Source organism: Diabrotica undecimpunctata, chromosome 8, assembly GCF_040954645.1.
Source record: "Diabrotica undecimpunctata isolate CICGRU chromosome 8, icDiaUnde3, whole genome shotgun sequence".
Taxonomy (NCBI): domain Eukaryota; kingdom Metazoa; phylum Arthropoda; class Insecta; order Coleoptera; family Chrysomelidae; genus Diabrotica; species Diabrotica undecimpunctata.
The window spans coordinates 119,933,553-119,944,937 of NC_092810.1; the positions used below are offsets into that span (position 1 = coordinate 119,933,553).

Here is an 11,385-nt window from a genome sequence, read left to right on the forward strand (position 1 = left end):
AAAATAAAAATAAAAATAAAAATAAAAATAAAAATAAAAATAAAAATAAAAATAAAAATAAAAATAAAAATAAAAATAAAAATAAAAATAAAAATAAAAATAAAAACGTTTATTGCCATTCTAAGATATTTACATGTCAAAACTTAAGAAATTTTAGCCTTCTTTCTTCCTCGACGTCCCGCTCGTGCACCGCCAGCGCTTGAAGATTTCTCCTTTCGGTTCCTGGGTTTTCCTGGGTGGTGTCCTCGTCTGCTTCTGTAGGTACTAAAATCGGCAAACGTACCTACTTCCCTGCACGCCTGGTTAGACCCTGATCAGATGGTCGATCAGTCTATGGGTGGATCTGTGTATCCTCTGGATCCTGTTCTTCTCGAGGATATCCCTGGTCTTTCGCAGTCTTCGAGTGGCCTGGTTGAAGAATCACCTGGTTCTGTTCTCGGCCACTTCCCTTAGTGGCGTGTATCCTAACCTGTTCTTGATCGTCGCGTTTGTAACTCTATCCTCCCATGCTGCTCCGTCGATGATTCGGTAGCATGAGTTCTCAGTTGCTTCCAACTTTTTCCAGTGTGATTCCGCAATGGAGCTCCACACTGGTATAGCATACAGAATCACCGACCTAACATATGCTTGGTAGAGTTGAATTTTCTTCGCCTTCGAGAGTGGACTGGACCTAAAAATGAAAGGAAGTATTAGTTTTTTAGCTGCATTAGCTTTTACCTTAGTTTTTTGTGTATGCACCCGGAAGTTGAGTTTTCTGTCGAGGTGGACTCCTAGGTATTTGACCGTCTCTGTTTCCTGAATTCTGTTGTCTCCTACTGTGATCTGGTTCCGTAGTTGTCGTCTATCCTGGCCGAAAATGATGAACTGCGTTTTTTCGGCGTTAATCTTGATTTTCCATTTTTCGGTGTAGTCCGTGATTTTTTCCAGGTGGTTCTCCATGTCATCTATGATTCTTCTTTCGTCTTTTCCGGATGCATACACTGCTGTGTCGTCTGCATACAGGGCTGTAGAAGTCCTTGGATCTGTAGGGAGGTCTGAAACAAAAATGTTATATAAAATGGGTGATAAGATGCTGCCCTGAGGCATTCCTTCCTGGATTTCTTGAATCGTCGACATCTTTTGGTCAGCTGAAACTTGGAATGTTCTATTAGATAGATACATGTCGCAGATGTTGATGAGGTAGTGTGGAAGTCTAGCCTTGTCCATCTTGTAGATTAGTGCCTTCTTCCAAGCCGTGTCGTATGCTTTCTCTATGTCCAGTATGGCTAATCCTGTCTTCTGTTTCCTGTTGAATTTTATCTTCGTGTCGCTGATGATCCTTGCTAATTGGGGTTCGCAGTTTCTTCCTTTTCTGAAACCAAACTGGTCTTCTTGGATGACTCCTATTCTTTCTGTATGCTTCACCAGTCTCTTGTAGATGATTTTTTCTAAGATTTTTCCCATCGTTTCCAGGAGTGATATGGGCCTGTAGCTTTCCGGTCTTCTTCCATCTTTCCTTGGTTTCAGAAGAGGTATAATCTTGGTGTGTTTCCAGTTGTTTGGAAAATGTCCTTTTTCCAGGCAGTATTTGAAGATATAGTACAGCTGTACTATGATCTTCTTCGGAAGTTCCTTGAGGGTGATGTTGTGGATTCCTTCTTGTCCTGGTGCTCTGCTTCCTTTCAGTTTCCTGATGATTTTTGCAACTTCACTTGGGCTGATATGGTCTTCCTCGTCTATTTGGAACTCGTTCCTTCTTCTGATCCTATTGTATTCTTGCTCGACTTTCCTCTTTGTTCTTGCATCCGACATATCCTGGTTTTGTCTGTGTGTGGCTGCCATCTTCCTTGATATTGCATCAACTTTTCCTTGGGTGTCGTAGTGTGTTCCCTCGTTGTCCATGATTTGTGGCATCTTTTGTTTTCCTCTTCTTCTTGCCTTCAGCATTTTCCAAACGTTTCCGTGGTTTTCTTCAGCTCTTCTGATGTTGTTGTGCCACTGGTTTTCAGTAAGACTTCTCAGTCTTACTCTTATTTCTTCGGATAGGATGTCTCCGTAGTCCTTGAATTTCTGTCTTCTGGTTCTTTGGAATGCTCGTCTGGCCTTGTTTCTATCCTTGATGATGTCCTGTAGCTCTGTTGTGATGATCAGTCCTCTGTTGTTCGTCATTGATTTTGGGATGTTGGCTTCCATTGCTCGTTGGATTGTTCTTGTGATTTCTTCGATCTTTTCTTCTACTTCTTCTGTTGATTGGAATTCTCTCTTCATTTCCATTTGGTTTAGCTGTCTTCTGTAGTTAGGCCAGTTAGCATCTTTCTACTTGGTATAGACAGAGTAGCAGAAGAGTTCTTAAATATGAATTTGGTTTGGTCCATAAATTAATTTCAAACGTTAACAAAGTATTGTTAAAAGCACCTTTATGTGTGTGCAAATCTACAAAGAAAAATTACCAGGTGTAAGCGAGAGGTTTTGGCCTGAAGTTATGATTCACGACCCGAATTCTAAGCAATACCGAATGAGAACAAATGCCGAGGTCAAACAGATGTTTAGGGATAGTGATGTAGTCCAAGAGATAAAATACCAACATCCAAGATGTCCACAGACTCCCTAATAACCGCATTACCAAGTTAATCTGGAAGGAAGCCCCGACAGGTAAAAGGCACTTAAGATGTCCACGAATGCGATGAAGCGATAATATATGGTCAGATTTAAGAACAATGGGTCTACCCACTGATCCAACCATCATGGATAATTGTTCGAGATGGAAGCGAGTTTTGTAGTCAACCACGACCCACCAAAGTTTGTAGTGCTATGAGAAGAAAAAAAGATTTGTTAGAATAAGATAACAGTTTGCTGATGTTAACTGGTAGGCTAATGTTGAGATCAATTAAACCCAAATACAGGTTCTGAGTCTGTTTCCTGTGATAACACATTCATATTTTATATATTATAATTTTACAAACAAAATATTTTTTTAAGGTTTCAATGCCAAGTTGCTATTTTCGACTGTCTATATATTCGTAATCAATGAAAAACGCACTCGACTTTCGCAAAAATAGCTGGTAAACAAACGATGAATTCGATAACTTGTACAAAGGGTTTGTATAGAACGTAATTCTTTTCGAAGTGTTGGAAGCATTCGACCCAGCGTTGATATGGTTTTATGTGATATTCGTTCCAAGCTGTAATTCTATCAATTGTCACAATTTTCTTTACTTATCTGAACTCGTCAAATAACTCAACATTGTTTTCTTCTTTGTAAATTCAATTATGCTCTGCCATGAATTTATTCGTTGCCTCGATGTCATTCCAACTCGGCTCGGTAGCGAGTGTAGACCATCCAAATATGAGTACATCTTTAAACAATGATTTTCACTGCTCGAGATAATCGATGCAAGTTTGATAAAATGGAATAGCTGTTTGCAACACTGTTTGTTTATCAATACTGAGGTCAGCGTCCGCATTGTTTACTTCATTCAATACAGCTGACGACAGTCCCAAGCCTGTGCCATTTCAATCGCAGCTACTTCTTCGGCTTCAATTCTCAAGATTGCCTGATTGAAAATCGTAGCCTATAGAAAAAAAAACAATTGCAATTCACTTTAGATTAAATTCATCAAATGATTCAAAGTAATTTTTAAACATATTTCTTACCTAATCAAGAATGAATAACAACCAGACTTTCGAACATGGGTCCTTGAAAAAATCCTTCAGTTATTTTTGGACTGTTTGAAGTTTCCAGAAAATACGCCTTTAGACCATCATAAACTTGATTAACGTTGATTGAATTGCATCATACCCGCTTAAGTTGCGGGTACTCAACGTTTGCGGTTTCACAAAACTTTCAAATTCGTGACACGAATGATGAAATAGTAACCTATTGAAGACGCATTGCAAAGTGTTGTAAGTAATGTGTGCCGTACAACCGATTCCAAGCAAATTTAGTTCAGCAAATTACTGTGGTTTCAGTTTGTAATAAACTTTGATTTGCCCACCTCAGTTTTTACCACCGAAATTAGTATTCATATTATAGCCGCAGAATGAAACTAACTTTTTTGAGATGTTCGGTTCTAATCCTCGGTTATCAGATTATGTTAATAAATTAACACAAACAGTGCAAAAAGGTATTAAAGCATTCAATATCGAACATAACCTAGACGTTATTGTGTGTGAACAGTGTATAAAGACCAACAAGGAACTTACTAATATAAAAAGTGAACTTGCAGCAGTAAGTAAACTATCATTCCATCTAGAAAAACGTACGGAAGAACAACAAGATTTAATTTCTTTATTAAAAGATAAATATAATAAAAATTCAGCCATGCCCGTTCCAACCTCATCTAGTGAAAAAATTGTAAATAAAGCAGGCCCGACCAACTCAGGTTCATTCATACATGAGTGATAAACAAAAAGATAATAAAAACAATCTAAAAACAGGACACTCATCTTGGAATACCCAACCGAAAAAAGAAAATAAATAGAAACCGAATATTGGAAGCAATGAAACGTCTACTGTAAACACCATTCCTAGACAAGGTCATGTACATGTGTCCCGCATTGGTGTTGATATGAAAGCCGATGATCTTCTAAAAATTTTGGGTGAGACGGTACCCAATATTACTTTTAACTGCGTTGAATGGCATAGAACTGACAAATACTCCACATATAAGGTATCTTTCCCTTTCGATAAAATTGACGAAGTCTACAGTTCTAATATTTGGTCCAAAGGAGCTGCCGTTAGGAGATTTAACTTCAACAGAAATTTTCAGCACACAAAGAAGATGGAGGGAGAAACCTAGAAGCTTGTACAAAATTTTATCAAAATAAACTAATTCAAAAAGGTACGGTAAGCATGTTTCATGTTAATTTGCAGTGTATTTCAAATAAAGTCGATATGATAAATGCTTTTCTAGCGGATCAAAAATTATATGACGTCATATGTTTTTCCGAGCACTGGCAAAGTGAAGAGAATTTAAAATTAATTAACATCTCCGGCTTTTCATTAGCTAATTTCTTTTGTAGGGTAAAAAAGAAACAAGGCGGAGTTGCAATTTATGTAAAAGAAAATCTGATGTATTCTTCTCTTAATCTAAATGAATATAATGTAGAGCAAAGTTCTGAGTTTTGTGCAATTTATGTACCTTCAATAAAAACCAATATTTTAACTGTATACAGATCGGGTAAGGGTGACTTTGACTTATTTTTGGTGAATTTTGAAAATGTCATAACATTCTTGCTTAGTAAAGCAGACAAACTTATCATACTTGGTGATTTTAATATAAATTTTAAACTTGAATCTGAACTTTTTTTTGATATTCAAAATCTATTAATATCTTTTGGTTTAAAAACAACTATAAACGATTATACTAGAATCACATCCCAGTCCAGTAGCTGCATCGACAACATTATGACAAATTTTTCTGAAACTATCTACAGAGTGGGCGTATTTGAACCTTGTTTTTCTGACCATCGAGCTCAGTTTTTATTTATTGACTGAGCATAAAGTTGTTGACACTTATCAAACATTTCAGCGGTTTATTACTTCTTCTGGTTTACAGAAGCTTAAACGTGCGCTAGCTAGTACAAATATGGACAATTTCTATGATATTAATAATGATCCTGATTTTTTAACAGTCTTTCTTACCGAAACTTTAACAATGTAATATTAAAGCATTTTCCACTAAAAAAAGTACGACAAATGGCTGAAAAAACACCTATGCAATGGTTTATTAATGAATTAAGGTCTTACAGATCCAATCTTTCTCTTGTTAAACACATCGCAGATGCCACTAAGGATCCCGATTTGTTCAAAGTATATAAACAACAAAAAGTTGAATATAATCGGCAATTAAAAATTGCTAAAAAGTCAGCTTACTGTAATTTTATTACTAATCCCAATAATAAACCTAGAGACTGCTGGAAAATAGTAAATTTCGAAAGAAACTACACAAGATCCAGTTCGGTAAAACCTGATCTACCTCCAGACGAAATGAATCCATTTTTTACTACAATTGCAGAGAATATAATTACATCTCTTCCCAATATTAACGTCGATGTCCTCGTCAATTACAGAAATTATCCTTCTCCGAGCAAGTCCTTTTTTTTTCGTCCCGTTCTGGAAGAAGAGGTCTCTCAAATAATAAAGTCTCTTCATCATCATCATTTTGGCTTTACAACCCTGTGTGGGTCCTAGCCTCCCCAAGAATTTTTCTCCAGTCGTCCCTATCCATCGCCTTCCTCCGCCAAGCACGTATTTCCATATTTCTCATGTCTTCATCAATAAAGTCTCTTAGTAATTCTAATTGTAGAGACGTTCACAAAATTAATAGCAAAATTTTAAAAGAGACTTACCAAATAATTTTAACACCTTTCACTCATCTTATTAATTTAATTCTATCAACTGGAGTATTTCCAGAAATACTAAAATACTCAAAAGTACTACCAATCTAAAAAAAGGTGATTCCTCAAAAACTGACAATTACAGACCCATAAGCATTGTTTCTACTTTTGGGAAAGTGATTGAAAAAGTTATCAAACAACAATTTTATTTCTATTTTGAGTCAAATAATTACTTTAGCATCTCACAATATGGATTCAGAAGTGCTCGTTCTACTACGAACGCGGTATTTAATGTAGTGAGCGAGGTGATTGAGGGGCTTGAACGCGGCAATCGCATAGCAATTTCTCTTTGCGACTTGTCGAAGGCTTTTGATTGCGTTTCACACGACATTTTGCTTCACAAATTAAATTACTATGGAATCAGAGCTATCCCTCTTAAGCTTATAATTTCTTATCTATGTGGCAGACACTAGGCGGTAGTGTCTAAAGGTCATCTCTCCGATTTTCTATCCGTAAAACATGGAGTCCCACAAGGTTCGGTCTTAGGACCTCTTTTGTTTATTATTTATGTCAACGATCTGCCTAAATGCATATCTCCGTACAAAACCATACAATTAGCAGATGATACGACATACGTTATATCAGGAAAAAATAATGATGATGTAAAAATGTCTCATGAGGAAGTTTCTACTAAATCTAGCTCATGGTTGGCTGTAAACAAACTAAAACTTAATTCTGATAAAACGCAAAATTTGGTTATATCTGCAAGTAATTTACACAAAGATCTAGTTAACAAAGAGACTGTTAAACTATTGGGAATAACCATAGACAATCGACTTAACTGGTCGGCTCATATCTCACAACTTAAGAAAAAACTATCAAGTTCATTATTTGTTATTCGCCAACTAGCAAGGGTTGTCAACTTTGAAACATTAAAAATGACATATTTTTCCTTATTCCACTCTCATCTAAACTATGGTGTAATTATATGGGGCAATTCAAAAAATGCACTTCAAATTTTTAGAATGCAAAAGAAAGCTATCAGGATTTTAGCAGGGGTTAGTTATCTAGAACACTGCCGACCTTTCTTTATCAAATTCAAAATTATGCCGCTACCTACTCTGTTGATATTTCAAGTTTTAACTGAAATTCACAGAAAACGTGCTCATTTAATAAAGCAGTCTGATGTCCATGTTCACAATACGCGAAACTGTCACTACCTACGAACAAATCGCTGTAGATTAAGTCTTTCAGAAAAAAATAGTCTTAATTATAATTATTATAATATTTTACCAAAAAGTATAAAACAGCTAAGCTGTAATAGTTTCGATAAAGTTATAAAAAAATATCTTCTAAAACATTGTTTTTCCTGCTCAGAAGAATATATGACTTACTGCAGAACATGGACTGAACTGCTTACCGTAACTTTGCCATAAATGTTTTTCTGTTTATTATATGTTCTTGTTTGTATACATTATTTAAGTTAAGTTTTATATTCGTTTTGTTAATACTATGTATGTTCTTTTTGACTTGCTACAAATAATATTTGTATTGTTATGTAGTTAAATAAATACTCTACTCTACTCTACATCTGTAGTTATACTGGCGTACGTTGCGTTGTTCATTTCATCAACCAATTTATTTTCGATGTACGAACCAAAGACATTTTCAACACTTGCCTCACATTTAGTACGAGCTGACTTAAATTTGGTCAATCTACACTCAGGTGCAAAAAAATCGATCCATTCCTTATTTCTTATTTATTTGAAGTTGTATAATTTTAGAGACATTAAATTACGTATGTAAATTTAGGTGTACCCTCGTATACGAGAAATAAAATAATATTTTTAATATTGCTTTTTATATTTCTTAAAACAAATTGGTATTTCAGATTTTTGTCAAAAGGGGTCTGAAGCAAGTAGATATTTATTGAATGTTGTTTTTCATTCAACAACCATACTAGCGTAGTGATTTTATTTTCAAAACGTGTTATATTTTTATTTAATTATCCTTCCTAAATGTCTGTAATTCAGACAGATGCTGCAAGGGCGGTGACTTTAGTTCAAGATGGTCGTAGCCAATATTATGCATCTGAAATGTTGGGTGTTAGTCGATCTTTGGTTCAAAGAGCAGTTCGGCGTTTTAGCGACACCGGTAACTTCACAAGAAGACCAGGATCAGGTCGTAGAAGGGTAACATCCGAAATAGATGATCGATTTCTGGTCTCATCATGTTTGAGAAATTGGCATCTAACTTCAATTGAACTGGCAAATCGTCTGAGCGAAGTGAGAAATGTGGATGTAAGCAGATGGACAGTTCGTCGACGACTTGTAGAAGGTAATTTATTATCCAGAAGGCCAGCCCTATCTCCAATACTATCCATAGAACATCGCAGAGCTCGCCTTGCTTTTGCAAGAGAACATGAAAACTGGAGTGATGCAGATTGGAGCAATGTATTGTTCTCAGATGAGTCCAGATTTTGTCTAAGTCACCAGACGACTGAGAAAGGGTTTGGAGAAGACACGAAGAGCGATATTTTCAATGTAATATTGCGGAAAGAATAAGTTATCGGGGGGCTCCGTTATGGTTTGGGCTGGTATCAGTTCAGAAGCCCATACTGATCTAGTTATTGTAGATAGAGGTTCTATGACTGCTGCAAGATACATAACAAGTATTTTAGATCAGCATGTGGTACCTTTTGCTCCTTTCATTGGACCTAATTTTATTTTTATGGACGACAACGCGCGTCCTCGCCGTGCTAGAATCGTCAACCAATATATAGAGGAGGTGGGAATTGTTCGTATGAACTGGCCAGCTTGCAGTCCCGATCTCAATCCCATAGAACATCTATGGGATATGATGGGAAGACGTCTTCGAGCACGAGTACCCCGTCCAAACAACTTGGCTGAACTTACAGCGGCTCTTCAAGAAATATGGGACTGATTGGATCAATTTGATATCCAGAGGTTAATTACCTCAATGTCTAGACGTGTACAGGCTGTTATAAGGGCCCGAGGGGGAAACACTAGATATTGATTTATTATCAATGTTTTTCTTAATTTCAGAAAGTTTTGAATATTCTTGTATTTTTGAGTTTTGGCGTATGTCTCTATAAATAAATGATTTTTTTGGATAATCTGTAAAAATTATTTTAATCTAACATATACTTTTACATATATACCTGATTTAAAACTAATATCTTCAAAAGTTTTCTTTTTTCGGCAAATAATACCCATGGATCGATTTTTTTGCACCTGAGTGTAAATCAATTCCGCAATATTTTCTATCAGCAATAAGCTGAGAGAAAGTTTTCATGTTTCTTAACCAAATAAAATACCCAAACACCTTCCCGAGTTACTGTTTTTAAATCAATATTCCTCGGTGCTGATGTTGCTTTGAAAAATTCGGTCAATTTTTTACTGCTTGCTGCGGAGCTGATACCTCTGTGGTGTATCACATTTTACGTCACGAGTTACTTTTTTTCTTCAGAAATGGGAATTCCAATGTTTTATTAAAAATGCAATAGCGTTTTCTCACTTTACTTTCTTGTTCTGGTTCCATATTAACAATATGATGGAATAAAAATTGTCAAGTCAACTACACAATGCATCCAAGATGTTCATTAATCGATTCGCGGTTCAAACTGATTACTGACTAAAATAAATATTTACATAAAATCATATTGCAACGCAGTAGATTTTCTTTTGGTTCAAAGTACGTACCGGTTTAGAAATAAATCATTCGATCGGATTGATTTTATTGTTGATAAGAATATAGCGCGATTGAAATCAAGAAGTTTGTTTAATTAAAATGGTTGACAAAACCGAAAAAAACATTTATTAGCAATCAATACATCGTTGCGGTATGCTTCTGCTCGGATACGTATACATGAATTGTTATTGTTTTTGAATCGTCTTTTCATAAGACGATAATTAAAATACAGAAACGAGAAAACTCTACAGTTTAAGTTTTCATATAACTATAATGTAACTTTATTACCACGATGTAAAATGCATGTGTTTTGGATGTGGTATTAGTATTACACTCTAGAAATTGTCGACTTTTTTCGTCCCACCAACTTAATTTGATGTGAAATTTTAGAAGAATAATGTATTTAAAATTTTCAAATTAACGAAAGTTACCAAAAAGTGTGTAAAGCATTTAGTTCCTGGTTGGACGCTTTCGGCTTACAAAACCATCTTCAAAACTATGGTCAATGTCTTACAAAAATACCACAATAGAGGAAATCCATTCGTTTGAAAAAATTTTTTATCAAATCACAAACTTTTAAAACAGCCGTTAAAAATAACAGCACAAAAAACACAATAAAAGTTTGGTTATGCCATGGGTGCAAGTTCCCATCTATCTGAACAGTGTTAATTAAACTCTTTTTAATTTATTCGTTTGTTTATAAGTGTACAAAGCCTTTTTCTGAGTTTTACATGAATTTATTTTCTTAATTAATTTATTATTCTTATATTTACCCAATTTCTTTTGTTTCAGGACAAACGATCAACGAAACAAAACTAAAACGACAGGCTCAACGCAAAGGCGCAGCTCACTTTAATCGCTAGCTTAAGATTCATTCTAAAATTGTACTGATACACTGTTAAACTCTCCCATATTTTTAACGTACTTTGAGTCTCACTAACTGTTCGGCTGGAAAACATTTAGTGAAGACTTGCGTAGTAATGAAAATTTGTTTTTCCATCGATATAAAATAAATGTTAAATGTCCTAAATGGTTTAAATAAATGTTGTTTTTATTCAACTAGTAGCAATTATTCTATTGTTTAAATTTTTCCTCCTTACATTCATTCATCAAGATTGTCTTATTTAGAAGAAAAAGTATGAAGCAAAACAAAAAATAAGTGATGGATTCGACCGTTACTTGATGGAAATTCATTTTATCTAACAATAAAACTCTACAAACTTTTGTTTTCAACACTTTCACAAAATTTATTTTAAATTATTATCACTACAGCTGTTTCGATCAGAGTGCCTTTCTCAAATGATCTATTTTTGGTATGTGTTTACACTTTATAATCTTCAACTGAATAAGTTGAGG

At 35.1% G+C, this 11,385-nt stretch overlaps 1 protein-coding gene across 1 annotated transcript in view; it reads left to right on the forward strand.

Moving 5' to 3' along the window:
* CCHa1 (neuropeptide CCHamide 1) overlaps positions 1-11,088 on the forward strand; it is a 181,372-nt gene extending 170,284 nt beyond the window's left edge. The window contains exon 5 of the mRNA XM_072540851.1: positions 10,822-11,088. Within this exon, the coding sequence (XP_072396952.1) occupies positions 10,822-10,848 (27 nt within the window). The 3' untranslated portion in view covers positions 10,849-11,088. The remainder of the gene's footprint in view (positions 1-10,821) is intronic.
* The last annotated feature ends 297 nt before the right edge of the window (positions 11,089-11,385 follow it).